Consider the following 16976-nt stretch of genomic DNA (forward strand, 5'->3'; position numbering starts at 1 on the left):
CAGATGTGCAACTCACCTCGGTCGGATCATGAGCGCCCAGATTCCTAAACGAGAGTGCCTCCGGTGCTGCTGCACGCTCCGTCGTCTTTTGCACCGACAGCATCGTGTTGAACAGCGGCCCTTCCATGGAGCGGCCCAGGCCGTGGAGAATCTGCGCCAGGGAGACGTGCTGGCGCTCGATGCCGTTGACATAGGCGTCCTGAGCTTCGCCCAAGAGGTCTGATACCGTTCCTGCCCCGCTGGCGGTGCGCACGCGGCACGGCAGCATGTTGATAAAGGGCCCGACGGTGTCCCCGATGCGCGGCACAGGGATGTCTCGCCCCATCACCACGTATCCAAAGGTGCTGTCCGCGGTCCCCGCGTACGTGCGCAGGACCAGCCCCCAGGCGACCATGAAAACTACCGCTGCAGTCACTCCGTGGCTTGCGCAGTAGGTGCGCAGAAGCTCGGGGTCCACGTTTAGGCTCAGCGAGGTGGTCTTGAGGATCGTGCGATCCGCAAGGGAGCTGCTGTGAAGGGTCGGGAACAGGCAGGGCTCGACGCCGTGGAGATGGGCTTTCCAGTACTCAATGCCCTCTGCAAGCGGGCGATCCTGGAGGTACCGGATGTATTCGCTGTAGGCGGGCCCGGGCAGCGGATCCAGACGGCCTTCATACGCAGCGGCCAGGTCACGTACAAGGATGCCGAGCGAGGCGGCATCGACGATAGCGTGGGAGAACTCAAACTTGCACAGCAGCCTTCCAGTCGGCGTCTCGCACAGCGTCAGAGAATGGGCCAGCTGGTAGTCCTCGGCGGCCATTCGCGGCTGGGACAGGACCTCCGGTGCAACGGCATCTTCATCGCACACCACGCGATGAACTTGGCCGCGGGCATCCTTCAGGATCACCTGGTCATAGATACCCTCGGTGGAAACAGCATTGACAAAAACCGCCCGGAGGAGCGAGTGGCGGCGAACGACGCTCTGCCAGGCCTCGACCAGACGATCGGCGACGACGGGGGCCCCAGCAAGGGCCGTCACTTCGCTGCGGAACTGCGTCTGATACAGGCTCGACTCGCGGCTCTGGCTAAGGAGCAGGCCTTGCTGCATCGGCGAGCAGGGGTAGATGTCTTCCACGTCTTCAACCTCGGCCACACCAATCTCTGGCAGCCGCTCGTCCTGCAGGTCGTCCAGGCCACTGTACGTGGTTTGCAAGAGCGGGTAATCGCTCAGGGTTAGGCGAGGACGGTGATCGGCCAAGGAGCCTACGGCCGCGCGGAGATCGTGTTCGAACTGCTGCATCCAGCGGGCCAGTTTCTCAGCATAACGCATCTTCTGGTTGAAGATGAAATTGAAGCTGAAGACTCCGTGCACGAGCACTGCAGAGACGTCAACCAGAGCCATCCTTGCCGTGCCAGAAGCCACGTCGGACACGGCCAGCTCCTTGGGGAGTTTCTCTTCCTGTCGGAATAGAGCGTCCTCTCGCTCGAGCTGTTGGTATTGCCCGAGATAGTTGAACATGACTTCGACCCTGGTGTGGTCGACAGCCTTCTTCCGGCCCTGCTCGTTGAGGAAAGAGCAGGCAAAGTACGGCCACCCGTTGCCCGGGAGTGAACGTCTCTGGTCTTTGACGTGGCGAACAGCATCCACCAGCGGGGGATGCTGCCCAAGGTGAGCCTGCAAGGGAGCCATGGTCGTGAACCACCCAACCGTGCCGGCGAGATCGATCCCCTGGTCCCACGGTTCGCGGCCATGGCCTTCTGAGAATAAGATGGGCAGTGATCGGTCCATAAAGACGCTTCCGAAGGAGGTCAGGAGGCATGCCATCAGGATATCGGTGGGTTCTGTTCGCAGCGCCTGGTGGCAGCCCGTGAGGAGAAGGGTTGAGGTTTCCGTGTCCAGGGCGAACGATTCAAGCTTCGCATCTGCGAATGTGTTGGCGGTGTCGGCCATGCCCCAGTAGCTCAGATCTCCATTTCCTAGGGTTGAAGGGATATAACTCGCGTCCAAATGGGTCTCGGCACACTGTGCCTGCATCCGGCTCCAGGCCTGGAAGGGAAGGGGAGTGTCGAGGGTCATCTCGAGGCCGCGCAGGAGCTGTTCCAGATCACTCAGAATCACTCGCCAGGAGACCAGATCGATCACAAGATGGTGAGCCACCGCGTAGACGAGTTGCTCGCCGGTGGACAAATGGTACATGTCTACTGCAAAGACAGGGCCCTGAACGATGTCCAGTTTGTTCTGCACAGACTCCATCTTTTCCCAAACCGCCTCACGTGCGAGACCAGCGTAGCTAGAGAAGGGCCGTTTGGAGGTGGAGGAGATCTGCTGCGCCCAGCCCTCGTCGGACGACTGCTCTACGAAGCGGGCGCGAAGCATCGAATGCCGCTGTACAATCGCGTCGACTGCGCGAGCCATCTTCTCGGCAGCGACTGGCTGCGACAGGCGGAGGAAGAAGCTCTGGTGAAATCGGGTCGCGCGCTGGTGTGAGACGGCAAAGTACAGCTGCTGGATGGGCGAAAGCGCAAAGGTCTGGTCAACGGGGTCCTCCACAGCCCTGGGGGCGACAGGCTGGTTGGGACTGAGGCGCGCGGCCAGCTCAGCCAGCGTCTTGCTCTTCAGCACCTCGCCCACCGACAGCCGGAGACCCAGTGCTCGGACTGCCGCCGTCAGCTGCATGGCCGTGATCGAATCCCCGCCCATCGAGACAAACGAGCGATGCAGGGGCACTCCCTTTTCGGGGCGGTTGAGGATATGCGCGCAGAGGGCTCGCAGCTGGGTCGCCAACTCGCTACTCTCTCCCTTGTCTTCTGTCCCTGTCGTTGCATTCTCATCGTCGAGGACAGCTTCCAGTCCAGACGCCTCGAGGTTCTCGATCCATTGGACGACCGTTTTCCGGTCCAGCTTGCCGGACTGGTTGAAAGGAATGTCCGTCACAGGCAGCCACACATCCGGGACCATGTACGGTGGGAGCGCTGCGGAGAGATTATTGCGAGCAGCGGCTATGAGCTCCCTGGTTTCCCGTCGCTCTTCGGCTGTCAGGAGACGCATTGGAACCCTGTGGGCTTCCGGCTGCTCGACAGCCCGACCGAGTGCCAGCACCGCGGTGATGCGGCCCTCGCAGTTGCCCTGGCGTGGCAGAAGGACGACCGAGCTCTGGACCCCGTCCTGGGTCTGCAGCGCCGCCTCGATCTCTCCCAGTTCCAGGCGCTGTCCGTGCAGCTTGACCTGGGAATCGTGTCGGCCGAGGTAGTCCAGTGTGCCGTCTTCGTTGTAGCGGACCACATCGCCGGTCTTGTACATCCGGCGTCCCTGTTGCGGTTTTCCAAACAGGCGCCTCCATGGGGGGTCCATGATGAACGAGGTGTCTGTTCGCTTGGGATCGTTGAGGTACCCTGCAGAGACGGACGGGCCTTCAACGACCAGCTCGCCCATGCTCCCAATTGGCGCGAGTCGCTCGTGAGAATCAATCTCGGTCACCCAGAGTAAACTACCAACTGCACGCCCGATATTGCATGGCCGAACACCTGGCTTGCCGGGGTTCCCGTTCCGGGCACAGTAGAAAGTGCACTCCGCTGGTCCGTAGCAGTTGTGCAGCCCCGTGAGCGGCGGGTCTGCGCGGGTCCAAATGTCCAGCACCTTCTGCGTAACGGCTTCGCCACCGAGAGCCAGGGTGCGGAGCGTGGGGATGTCGTGGGACCGCAGCAGGCTGGCGAATGTGGGCGTGAGAGTCGCGAAATTGACCTCGTGCTCCCGCATAAATGCAGACAGGGCGCCAATGTCCATCCGCTGCTCCTCAGACGGGATGCACACGCAGCCGCCACGCGTGACAGCGGCGAGGATGTCGTCAAGACTCATGTCGAAAACGTGTGCGGCAAACTGCAGACCCCGAGTGCCAGGTCCGATGGCCAGGGCCGGAATACGTGCACCCAGACTGGAGCAGATATTACGGTGTTGAAGCACTACCCCCTTGGGGGTTCCGGTGCTTCCTGAGGTGTAGATGAGAGACGCTACATCCTCGGGTTTGCACGGCCGGGCAGTCCACGGCTTCATCGGCCGGGCCGCGATTGTGCTGTCGACACGGAAGACGGCAACCCCTTGGTTGCGGAACTTGGCTTCCAGCTTGGAGGATGTGAGCACCGTCCGGGCGGCGGTGTCCTTGAGGATATGGGAGAGTCGAGTGGGCGGCCAGGCCGGGTCCAGCGGCACCAGGGCTGCCCCAGCCTTGAGCACGGCCAGGATGGCGACAACGTACCAGCACGACTTTTCGAAAGCAAGCGGGACAATCGTACCGGGGGTGATTCTAGCCTCAACAAGGTCCGAGGCCAGGATGCTGGAATACTGGTCCAGCTCTGCGTATGTGAACGAGCCGTCCCAGGCCGACACTGCTGGGCTCTGCGGCTGCGCGGCTGCTTGTGCCGCAAACTGGTCGTGCACGCACTCGCGGACCAGGACTCCGTCTTCCTTGTCGGAGTTCCAGGTCTGCAGCTGGGCGTGGTTGGCCTCACTGAACAGGTCGATTGCCTTGATCGGAAGCGAGGGATGCTCGACGACGCCACGGATGGCAGCTGCAAAGGTGCTCGCGATGTTGCCCGCCTGCCAGTCACTCAGAGCTGACTGGTAGTAGCTGATGGTCGTCTTGACCCCCTCGTTCGAAAGGTCTACACTGACCGCAATGTCGTACTCCGTCGGATCATGGGCACCAACGGTCTTGAATGTTAGCGGTGCGTCCGCAGAGGCAGAAACGGTGCGCTGGATTGACATCATGGTGTTAAACAAGGCTCTTCCACGCATGTTGAGACCATGTTGGATCTCCGCCAGCGAGCAGTGCTGGTATTCGAGGCTGGAGGTGTACTCCGTCTGGACCCTCTGGACCGCGGCCACAACATCAGCATCGTCCTCAAACACCAGCCTGCAGACGAGGGTGTGGATAAAGGGCCCAATAACCTCCCCGACATCCTCGACAGGGCAGTCGCGCCCGGCAACCAGATGGCCAAAGCACACGTCGCTGGATCCGGTATACGCCCGGAGGACCAGTGCCCATGCAGTCTCGAGGATATTGGCCGTAGTGACAGAGTAGGCGTCGCAGAACTGTTTCATCACCCGCAGGGTCGAGCTCAGGTCCACGTTGATTGTTTTCAGTTGTGTGCCCCGTGGGGAACCGGGCTTATCCACGGGGATATGGCATGGCTGCACGCCTGCGAGATATCCCATCCAGTACCGGTTCATCTCGTCCTGCGAAACGGACTGCGTGTATTCGATGTAGCCGCTGTACAGTGGGCGGTTCTCTGGAAGCTGGTCGGTGTACGCTCGGGTCCAGTCCTGCAACAAAATCCCCAGCGACGCTCCGTCCATCATAGCATGGTTGATGACAAGATTCCCATACACCCGTCCACTGCGTGTGGTGTACAGGACGAGTCTCTGCAGAGGCCGGGATGGGTCGAGGGCGATCTGGCTTGCCTCTTTAGACAGCGCTTCCTCCGTCATGATATCCGTATCACATGGAATAATGGGTACAGGAGCGTCCAGATGCTTGAGGATGGCTTGGTGAAATGAGCCGTCGGAAGACAGACTATCTGTAAAGATTGCGCGGAGCATCGCATGGCGGTTGACGACGGACTGCCACGAGGCCTGCAGACGGTCAAGGTCGACAGCCTCGCCGCTCCGAGGGAGAACCTCGAACATAAAGTGCACCTCGTATGCGCCCGGAGAGAGACGCTGGCCCAATAGAAGTCCCGCCTGGATTGAAGAGCAGGGGTAGAAGTCTTCGAGGTCTTGCAGCCCTCGGATGCCGAATTCGCCCACGCAGGCGTCCTGTAGTCGGGTGAGGCCCTCGTAGCCGATGCTCCGGCTGAAGGGGAAGTCGTTCAGGGTGTATTGCTTCGGCGAGGCCACGAGGCTCTGGACCAGCTCCTTGATAGACCGCTGTGTCTCTGCGATCCACCGACCGATCTTCTCCTGGTGCTGCATGTACTTGTTGTAACCGAGGCTGAAGCTGGTCATTCCCTGGCCGACGACGACGGAGATGTCAAAGAGAGCCAAGCGGGGCGTCGAGCTCCCAATGTCCGAAGCGCTGGCTGGTCGTGGCTCAGGCTTCATCAAGGCGTCGTCCCGCTCCAGCTGTTGGTACTGGCCGAGGTAGTTGAACAGAATCTCCATCGGCAGGTGGTCAGCAAAACTCTGGCGTGCGTCCGGGTTGCTATAACGAGCGGTAAAATACGGCCAGCCCTTTCCAGGCACTTGACGCCGGCGGTCCTTGACTTGTCGCAGCAAACTCAGGATATCTTCTGCTGTCGGGACGTGGAGGGGCACCATGGTCGTGAACCAGCCCACCGTGCGCGACAGGTCGATCTGGGAGTCCCAGGGCTCACGTCCGTGTCCTTCACTGAAAACGGTGGGGATCGCACGATCGGTGAATACTGTGGAGAATGCGTGCAGCAGCCCTGTCAGCATTAGATCCGTGACATCGGTGTCCAGGGTCTGGTGGCAGCGGTCGCTCAGAAGCTGTGCAGTGAGTTCGCTATCCAGGACAAAGCCTCTCTGGAGCGAGTCTCCGTGAGCATTCGGTTTATCTGCCATGGCCCAGTAACCAGTATTAGCTGGTTCGATTGGGAAAGGAAGAACCTGCTCGGCATGGAGGCCTGCCGCATACTCGTGCTGGAGCCGAAGCCACGTCTGGAAGGGCAGTGGCTTCGAAAGTGCCGCTTCACGACCCTCGAGAATATCCTCGATATCCTGCAGAATGACGCGCCAAGAAACCAGGTCGATGACGAGGTGATGGGCGACGAGGAATACCGACTGCGCCCTGCTCGTCTCCACCGACTCGAAGACATCCACGGCGAAGACCGGTCCCTTTTCGATATCCAGGGTCTCCTGTTGCCGAGCGGCAATGATTTGCTCCCGCTGGCCATCAGAGCATCCGCTGTGCGCTTCAAAGTGATACACAGCCTCTTGCGGCACGAACTGGCGCCAGATGCTTCCGGCACGGGTGAGTCGGGCCCGCAGCATGGAGTGAGTCTGCACGAGTCGTGCAATCGCAGCGCGCAGCTCATTCGGGTCAATCCACCTCGTCAGCGTCAAGAAGAAGCTCTGGTTGAAATGAGTGGCTGCCTGGTTCGACATGTCAAAGTACATTTGTTGGATCGGGGACAGATCAAACGGCTCCCCGGTCTCGTCCTCCACAAGATCCAGCGAGGAATCAAGCATTGTCGCACGCTGGGCGACATCGGCAATCGTCTTGCTGCGGAGGATCTCCTTGACGCTCAGGGCCATGCCCAGGCTGCGAGAGCGGGCAACGAGCTGCATCGCCGTGATGGAATCGCCTCCGAGGGAGACAAAGGACCCGCTTAGAGGCAGGCTAGTGACCGGTTTGTTGAGAGTCAGGGCAATGAGGTGCTGGATCTGCTTCTCCTTGATTGTGGTAGGGCCTGAAAGCTCGGCGGGGGCATCTTCCAAGGCGGAACGTATGTCTTTGAACGCATCCAGGCTCAGATTCTGAATCCATCTTGTCATTCTGGCCCGATCGATCTTCCTGGACGCGTTGAGGGGGATTGAGCTCACAACCAGGAAGTCCGTGGGGACCATGTACCCCGGCAGAACGCTGGACAGGTACTCTCTGAGCGACGAAATTGTTGCCCGAGCAGCAGCAAGAGACTGGGGGGAAAGCAGAGTCAGCTCTTCCTCGGTGTCCGCCTGATTGACTGAGCTGAGCTGCAGAACAGACACGAGAGTCTGCTGGCCGTCTTCCTGGCTGCGCACAAGGGCCACTGCTCTTTCAATGCCAGGGCGCGAGAAGACGTGGTGCTCAATGTCCCCGAGCTCCAAGCGCTGGCCACGAAGTTTGACTTGCGAGTCCTTTCGCCCCAGATAGTCCAGTGAACCATCGGGATTGCATCGCACCAGATCGCCAGTGACATACATGCGCCTTTCCTGGCCTGGGGCTACGTCTGCCCACTCCGGGTTGATGATAAAGGAGGCGGCGGTCTTTTCTGGGTCGTTCAAATACCCTCGCGACACTAGAGGGCCTTCAACTACCAGCTCTCCAACAAGCCCAAGTGGGGTGAGCTTCTGGTGATTCGAGGCTTCCACAACCCAGAGCCTGGAATTCAAGCCGAATCCTATGTTTGCCGGCTGGCGCTGCGCCTGGCCAACATTTTTGGCCAACGCGCAGTAGATGGTGCATTCTGCAGGGCCGTAGCAGTTGAACAGCTGCACGTCGGTCTTGTTCCAGATCTCAATGGTCTTCTGGGTCACTGCCTCGCCAGCCAATGCAATGGTCTTTAGGCATGGAACATCGGAAGGTTGCAGCAGATTGGCCACCGTCGGCGTAATGCCCGCAAAGTTGATCTGCATCTCGTTGATTACATTTGCAAGAGAGTTGACACGCTGCTCTTCAGACGGCACGCAGATGCACGCGCCTCTGGTGAGCGAGGTGAAGATGTCCTGAATGCTAATGTCGAAGGCGTACGAGGCGAATTGCAGAACCCTCGTTCCGGGTCCAATGTTCAGTGCTGACGCGCATCCATGGGCTTCCAGACTGCTGCAGACGTTGTCGTGCTGTAGAACCACGCCTTTGGGTACACCGGAACTGCCTGATGTGTATATCACAAACGCCGCGCTGGACGGGGTGGCCACTGTAGCCTTCTGGAGAGCCAGGAACAGGCCTGGCATCACAGTCGTTTCCTTGAGTGACCGCTCGGAGACCACGAGGCTCTCCACTCCCGTAAGAGGGAACCTATCTTTGTACTCTTCCCCAACAAGGACGACAGCCGCTCCCGTGTCGGCAATGACGGTCTCGTGGCGGGTGACGGGATGCGCTGGATCGAAGGGCACACACGCCCCTCCAGCCTTGAGAACCGCGAGCATGGCGATGATCGCGTAGCTGGACTTGTCGAAGCAGAGCGGCACCTTTGTCTCCGCCATGACTCCCTTCCCAACCAGCTGTAATGCCAGCAGGCTCGAAAGCTCCTCCAGCTGGCGATAGGTGAATTCTCCGTCCCATGCACAGATTGCCAGTGCATTGGGCTGCTCGAGGGCCCGCTGTTGGAAGAGATGGTGCACGCATGATTCCACGCGGTTCAGTGGTACTTCAGAGTTCCAGGCCCGGATATGCACGAGATCGTCCTCAGAGATCATCTCAAGCTGGCCAAGGAGGCTATCGATATTACTCGTATCGCGCAGTTGGCCTAAGATGCGAGCAAAGTGTGCCAGCAAGCGTTCCATCTGGGCAGCTGGAATGACATTCTCGTCAAACAAGGCGGACATATCGACGAAATCCTTGCGGACGACGCATTCCACCACCAGACTGTACGTGTGGAACGCGCCGCGGGGTGTTCCCTCCACCTCAGACGCCGGCGAGACTGCTTCGACGCCCATTCCAGATGCCGCATTGTCGTCCGTCTCTCCAGCTGGCTGGATCACGAGGAGGGCTTGGAAGTTACAGGCTGCTTCTGCATCCGCGCCGAATTGCCGAATGTTCTGGAGCCCTGTGTGCGCGTAGGGGATCATCTCCGTCGCTTGCTGGTGTACATCGTGCAGGAACTGGGCGACTGGCTGGGTCTGCAATACGGGAATGCATAGCGGAACAGTCGTTATTGTAGGGCCAACCATGTCCCCGACGCCGCCGACAGGGGCGTCTCGGCCGGAGAGGGTGATTCCAAAGACAGCCTGGTCGGAGTTGGCGTATCGAGCGAGGAGGAGCGCCCAGGCGGCGCGGATAATGGAGGGCTCCGTAGCGTCGCTCGCAGAAGTCTGAAGAAGAGGCACCGTGCGTGTGAGTGTTCTTGGAGCAGGTGTGGCGTCGGCTGCTGGTGGTGGAGGGAAGCTGGGGGCTACGGCTCCCTGGAGCTGGGACCGCCAGAAGCGCTCTTCGACCGCAGAATCAACCTCCACCAGGTGGCGGATGAACTGATTATACGGCGAATGGCGGATCTCGATGGGGGTTGTGCTCTGGTACGCGTGTTGGAGGTCGGCCATGATCAGCCCTGTGCTCCAGCCATCGTAGACTGCGTGGTGCGCGGACCAGACGAAGAACCGTCGGCCAGCCCCTTCGTCTATGACTGCGTACCGGTTCAGATGGCTGCCGTACTCGACTTGGAGTGCTTGTCTCTCACGGAGATAGGCCTGCAGGGAAGAGCTGTCGTGCCACTGGGGTTCATCGGCGATGACGATTTGGTAGGCGCGCGAGGCGATCTCGGAGAAGGCAACACGAGTCCGTAGGATCTCCACAGATCGAACGACATGCTCCCATGCCATTTTGAATGTGGCAATGTTGATTTCCGGAGAGATGGCAAAGGCCATGTCATTCAGATAGGCGCCTGTCTGGGTTTGAGACAGCGCCATCAGTCCATCCTGCAGCGGCGTGGTGGGATATATATCTTCGACCTTGGCGACCTCAACGCCACAGAGTGCCGCAAGCTCCCTTGTTACCTTTGATCGGGTTCCATCATCCAGAAGCGCAAACGGCGCAATAGCCTCTGCAACAGCGGAATCAAGCTCAAGCTTGGTGGCCATGACCTTCAGGACTGGATGGCGCAGGATATCCGCCACCGTGATGTGGGCGTCGGCCTGCCGGGCCAGGGCGACCATGCGCATTGCGGCGAGGGAATCACCTCCGAGCCGCAGGTAGTTGCTGTTGACGCCCACCTGGTCTTCGGGAAGCTGGAGGATGCTGCACCAGAGGGAGCGCAGCCGTCGCTCGCCAGGTGTCATCATCAGGCCATTGTCGCCATCCTCGCCAGTAGCCGCGTCGAGAGAATACAGTGCAGATTCTGCCCCAGACAGGCTTGACGCCATCAGGGCCAGGGCACGTCGGTCCACTTTCCTCGACGCATTGAGGGGGATGTGGGATACGGGGATCCAGAGCGCGGGGATCATGTACAGCGGCAGGAGAGCCTCCAGTGAGGTACAGAGGGAGACCAGCGTCTTTCTCGTTTGGGTGTCCAACGGGAGAATCGTCGTGTCGCTCGCGGCGTGTTGTGGCAGGGCCACGAATGCAACGAGGCCCCAGTCTTTGACCATCTCCACGGCCACCTGGGCGTCTTCCGGGGCGCTGGACCGAATGTGCGACTCAATTTCTCCCAATTCCAGCCGCTGACCATGCACTTTAACTTGCGTGTCTTTCCGGCCAAGGTAGCTGAGAGAACCGTCAGGGTTGTACTGGACCAGATCACCGGTGCGATACATTCTGCGGCCTGAGCCCCCTCCAACCAGGGGTGTCCACGCCGGGTCTGTGATGAACAACGCCTGCGTTCGACCCGGGTCGTTCAAATATCCTCGGGAGACCAGAGGACCCTCAACAAGAAGTTCACCCGCGCAGCCCACGGGGAGCAGAATCTCCGGATTCGACGGATCAACCAGCCAGAAAGAGCTCGCCAGCGGCCAGCCGATATTCGAGGCGGAGTGCGCAGGGTCTGCCCCAACGTTGCCGTGCCATGAGCAGTAGATAGTACATTCGGCAGGGCCGTAGCAGTTATTGAAACTCTGCAGACCCGCGTTTGACCAGACATCGATCGTCCGCTGGGTGATCGCCTCACCAGCCAAGGTCAACGTCTTGAGCGAGGGAACCTGGGCCGGCTCCAAGAGAGCAGCGACTGTTGGTGTAATGCCCGCCCAGGTGACGCCAAATTCTTGGACAAAACTGCTTAGGCTGTTTAGTCGCTGCTCCTCGGAAGGAATGCAGACGCAGGCACCGCGTGTCAGGCTGGTGAACATGTCTTGCAGGCTTATGTCGAATGCATACGAAGCGAATTGGAGCACACGCTGTCCGGCTTGGATATTGAGGCGGCTGCCGTGCGCTTCCATGCTCGTGCACACAGTTTTGTGGTCTAGCATGACGCCCTTGGGGACTCCAGTACTTCCAGAAGTGTGGATGATAAAGGCCAACGTTTCCGGCTCGACATCCGGAAGCGCATCAGTGACGGTAGGAAGGGCATCCACATAGTCCTTTCCAACCGGCAGAGCGGCGTCAACGAGAGGTTTAAATCGATGGGCCAGAGCATCGCTCGTGAGGATCAGCTTCGCATCCACATTGCGCAGAATCGCCTCCAAGCGATGATCAGGGTGAGACGGATCCATCGGCACCACCGTACCTCCTGCCATGAGCACCGCCATCATCGAGACGACTGCCCACATGGACTTTTCGAAACAGCAGGGAACCAATACACCGCAGGCGCCCAGTACGCTCAGTCTGGTAGCAAGCCGGACCGCCGCAGTGTTCAACTCCGCGTAGGTCATGGACCCATCCCATGCGGCAAGCGCGGGGGCTTGCGGCTGCCTCTGTGCCTCCTTGATAAATTCGCGATGAACTGTGGAACGAACGGAAAGGGTGGTTTCGTAGCCTCTGTTCCATTCTCCGAGTAGAGTTTGGCTGCGTGGCCCGACCAGGCTGAGATTCTGGACCTGCGTGGACGGGGCATCGAGCAGGGCCGAGATGGCGGTTTTCATCGCGTCCACCACGTTACGGACCTGCCAGTCACAGAGGACGGAATTCCAGTATGTGAGCGATATAGAAGTGTGGGCGGCGGAAGACATGACATTGACTGTCAGGTCGTACTGCAAGGAGTCAGTCAAGATTATATATTCTGGATGGGAGCAGCCTTTACCTCGGTGGGATCATGAGACTTGACGCTCTCAAAGGTCAAAGACGGCTGATGGGAAGCGATATCTGTCGCTTGCGAAGCACCGCGCTGCACGGAAATAATGGTATTGAACAGAGGAGCCCCTGCGAGTTTCAGATGATGGTGCAGGCTCGCCAGTGGGTAATGCTGGTGCTCGAGGCCTGCCGCATAGTCCGACTGGGCACGCTTCATCACATCCAAAACGGTATTGGCTTCGTCCATATCAAAGCGGCCAACAAGAAGGTTAATGAAGGGGCCAGCAATGCTCTCGATGCCCGGTACTGCGGCCTCTCGGCCTGCGGCGAGGTAGCCAAAGCAGACATTGTTTGATGCGGCGAAAGTGCGGAGGACGAGGGCCCAGACTGCATGGAAGAAGTTGGCGACGGTCGTTTCGTGCAGCTCGCAGAAGTGGCGGAGGCTCTGGGTGATCTCGTCTAGTGGGATTTCCAAGGAGCGCAGTTGTTTCTCCTGACTTGACGCGTCTGGCATTGGGGGCAGTATGCAGGGCTCGACGCCAGAGACATACCTGGCCCAGTACTCATCCGCCGCATTCGGATCCTTTTCCTGAAGGAAGCGGATGTAGTTCTGATATCCAGGGGCTTCCGTAGACAGAAAAGCTTCATCGTAAGCGGCCTGTAGTTCATGTAGCAAGAGGCCGACGGATACTGCGTCGATCAGGGCGTGGTTCACCCTCAGCTCGACAATCGTCTGCGCTGCACCGCTGTTGGAGATGACCAGGCTGTGGTCTGGTTGAGCAAAGCCTCGGTTTTCTGGACGAGCAAGCGCATCCACATTCTTGAGAACCACCTGCAGATACGCACTCTCATCCGACACGCTGTCGACAAAGATTGTGCGCATGATGGCGTGCCGGTTGACGACCTGCTGCCAGGCCTTTTGAAGGCGATGGACGTGGACGGGAGCACCCTCTGGGGCATGCAGGGCGTAGGTGAAACTTATCTGGTAATTTCCCGGTGACTGGCTCTGGCTCAGCAGAAGGCCATCCTGCATGGGAGAGCAAGGGTAGATGTCCTCGACGAGGGGCTGTAGGTCGCCGAGTGCCTGGTTTAACCGATCCAGTCCGCGGTAGGTGAGCGAGGGCAGCAGGTGGAAGTCGGAGAGACTCCGCCGGGGCTGCATCGTAGGCAGCTCGCTGGCGAGTGAAGTAAGACACCTTTCGTAGTTCTGGACAAAGCGGGCAAATAGATCCAGATGTTTCATGTGCTTGTTGAGGACAAAGTCGAACCGCGCAGCCCCCCGCACCACCACCACGGATACTTCGATCAGGGCAAGCCGTGTGGCGCGGAGGCTCACATCCGAAACTCCAGCAACAGGTGCGTGGGGCTTGAGGAGAGCGTCGGCACGCTCCAACTGCTGGTACTGGCCCAGGTTGTTGAACAGGATCTCCATGGGCCAGTGGTGGCCGAATGCCTCTTGGCCGCCTGAAGTCAGGAAGCGCGACATAAAGTACATCAGGCCCCCGTGCGAAACTCTCCTGCGCAGGTCTTTAACCTTGTAGACCGACTCAGCCGGGCTCTGTAGGTCGCTATGACGCGCGTAGACAGGCGACATGGTCGTAAACCAGCCAACAGTCTGGGCGAGGTCAATGGTGTCGTCCCAGGCCTCTCGTCCATGGTTCTCCATAAAGATGGCCGGCAAAGACTCGAGACGACTGGGGAAGGTCTGAGCCATAGATGATAAGAATGCGGCCAGGAAAATGTCGTCGGGTTCCGTGTTCCATGCTCTATTGGAGTCCTGGAGAATGGATTGAGTGACGGAGGGGTCGAGGGTGAATCTCTCGCGAATTGTGTCTCCATACGTGTTGGGCCGGTTGTCCATTCCCCAGTACGCAAAGTCGGCCGCGGGGATGGAGAATCCAAGTTCTTTGGCCGCTTCCAACTGCTCAGCGCGCTCGATCTGGCGTTGAACCCATGTCTGGAAGGGGAAGGGCCGGTGAGATGGCAGGGATTTCCCACCCAAGAGTAATTCCAGCTCACCCAGGATGACACGCCAGGAAACTAGATCAATGGCCAGATGGTGCGCCACCAGGTATAGAAGTCGCTCATTGCCATTATCAATGAAATCTACTGCAAACACCGGGCCTTGAACGGGGTGGAGAGACTTCTGGCTCGTGCCCAGGATTGTCGCAATCTCCTCCGAGGTTACTCCGTGATGTGCAGTAAACCGATAAGCCTCGCGAGTCGGTGCAAGAATTCGCTGTTCCCAGGCATCATTCTGGTAGTTGAATCGCACTCGGAGCATGCTGTGACGGTGAGCGATCTCGTTGACTGCGTGCAGCATTTCCGACTCCGATATGCGGCATTGAAGCTGGAGGAAGAAGCTCTGGTTGAAGTGTGTCTCGGGCTCTTGAGACATGTCCATAAACAGGCGCTGCACCGGTGCCAGGGGGAAGGGCAAATCTATGCTCTCGGATATCTGCCCGGCCTCTGCTGTTGGCGAGGCCTCCAGAACCCGATCCAGCAAAGCAGTGAGCGATCTGCTGCGTAGTACATCTTGCACCTTGACGGCAAGCCCCTGTCCACGAGCCACGGCGACCAGCTGCATGGCGGTGATAGAGTCTCCGCCCAGTCCCAGGAATGAACGGCTGAAGCGCACTCTCTCCGGTGACAAGTTGAGGATCTGGGAAACGATATTGCGCAGCTGGCTCTGTTTCGGGGTCTGCAGTGCGGCGCCGCTCTGGGCAGGAAGGTGTTCTTCTTCTGTGTCGATGACCCAGTCACTGCGCTGCGCTCCCTGCAGGCTCTCGATCCACTTGGTGATCTGAGCGTGGTCGATCTTGCCAGATGCATTGATGGGAATATCCTGCACGGCAATCCAGACGGAGGGCACCATGTAGTTCGGTAACCGGCTCATCAGGCCTTCCTTGACCTCCATAACCTGCCTGCAAGCGGCTCTCTTTTGGTCAGCATGAACAGGCTGCAAGACGCGAGTCGTGCCGGTCGCTGTCTTGGAATCTGATCCAGCACTGGAATGGAGAGAGACAATGGCAACGAGGCGCTGCTGCTCACTGCCAGAGCGAGGAAAGAGAACGACGCCATCCTGAACTCGCTCGTCGCGCAAGAGCGCATGCTCGACTTCTCCTAGCTCGATGCGCTGACCGTGCAGCTTCACCTGGAAGTCCTTGCGGCCCAGATAATCGAGCGACCCATCGCTCGTATACCGGACCAGGTCGCCAGTGCGGTACATTCTCCGAGTGGTCTCGTTACCCGCCGCGGCCCAGGCAGGGTTTGTGATGAACGAGGCCTCTGTTTTGGCAGCGTCGTTCAGGTAACCTCGCGCAACCAGCGGCCCTTCCACCACCAGCTCGCCCACACTTCCGATGGGCTGAAGGATGTTGTGATTATCGGCGTTGACTACCCAATGTCGGCTCGCCAGGCTGTGGCCGATGTTGAACGGTTTGCTCCCCTGGCCGACGCGGCCATTCCATGAGCAGTAGATGGTACATTCGGCGGGGCCATAGCAATTGTGGAAGTTTTCGAGCTTCGTCTCGCCTGCTGGAGACCAGATATCGACAACGCGCTGCGAGACTGCTTCGCCCGCCAAGGTCAAGGTCTTGAGCGTGGGGACCAGCTTGAGCTCTAGCAAGTGGCCCGCGACGGTCGGGGTGATGCAGGCCCAGTTGACCTGGTACTTGTTGATGGCGCCGGGCAGGTCGTTGTCGCGCTGCTGCAGTGAGGGGATACAGACACAGCCTCCCCTCGTGATGGTGGTTAGGATATCCTGCAAGCTAATATCGAAGATATGTGCTGCGAATTGCAGAACCCGACTGGAGGGTCCGATCTTCAAGGCAGATCCGTGGGCTTCCATACTCGTGCACAGATTGCGATGTTCCAGAACCACTCCCTTGGCCTTTCCGGTGCTTCCAGAGGTGTATATCACCACCGCTGCACTCGACGGGCTCACCGTTGATGCTGGGACCTCGTTGGAAGGCAGCTGAGAGAGGTTTTGCAGGTCGACCATGACAACACCCGAGACCATAACACTGAAATGTGTACTATACAAAGGACTTGTGAGTACGACACGTGCGTTTATATCAGTAATAATGGCCCTGTGGCGCTCAGCTGGGTGAGTGGGATCCAGAGGGACAAAGGCACCGCCTGCCTTCAACACGGCGAGCATGGAAACCACATTGAACGCCGATTTGTCGAAGCACAGCGGAACCAGCACCTCCGGTCCAACCCCGAGAGTTTGGAGATAGTGCGCGAGGCGATTTGCCCATTGGTTCAATTCCGCGTACGTCAAGCTTAGGTCCCATGCGCTGACAGCGGGCGCCGAAGGCGTCTGGACAGCGCGCTCTTCAAACACCTCGTGAACGCAGCGAGCAATTGTTTGTAGAGACTGCGGGCTCCACTGGTTAATCTGGC

General features: G+C 59.2%; 2 protein-coding genes across 2 annotated transcripts in view; both read right to left on the reverse strand.

Annotated features, from left to right (window-relative positions):
* ASPVEDRAFT_520563 (uncharacterized protein) overlaps positions 1 to 12646 on the reverse strand; it is a 28044-nt gene extending 15398 nt beyond the window's left edge. Inside the window, exon 1 of the mRNA XM_040814568.1 lies at positions 17 to 12646. Coding sequence (XP_040665344.1) covers positions 17 to 12508 — 12492 coding nt within the window. The 5' untranslated portion in view covers positions 12509 to 12646. The remainder of the gene's footprint in view (positions 1 to 16) is intronic.
* Positions 12444 to 16976, reverse strand: ASPVEDRAFT_520462 (uncharacterized protein). The gene has a single exon (XM_040814567.1). The coding sequence runs from the start codon at positions 16729 to 16731 to the stop codon at positions 12550 to 12552; it is 4182 nt and encodes a 1393-aa protein (XP_040665345.1). The 5' UTR covers positions 16732 to 16976; the 3' UTR covers positions 12444 to 12549.

Source organism: Aspergillus versicolor, assembly GCF_001890125.1.
Source record: "Aspergillus versicolor CBS 583.65 unplaced genomic scaffold ASPVEscaffold_3, whole genome shotgun sequence".
Lineage (NCBI taxonomy): Eukaryota > Fungi > Ascomycota > Eurotiomycetes > Eurotiales > Aspergillaceae > Aspergillus > Aspergillus versicolor.

Bases quoted from the DNA above. Each gene is read 5' to 3' on its own strand.
- ASPVEDRAFT_520462 (XM_040814567.1), bottom strand. From the start codon at position 16,731: ATGCTCGCCGTGTTGAAGGCAGGCGGTGCCTTTGTCCCTCTGGATCCC.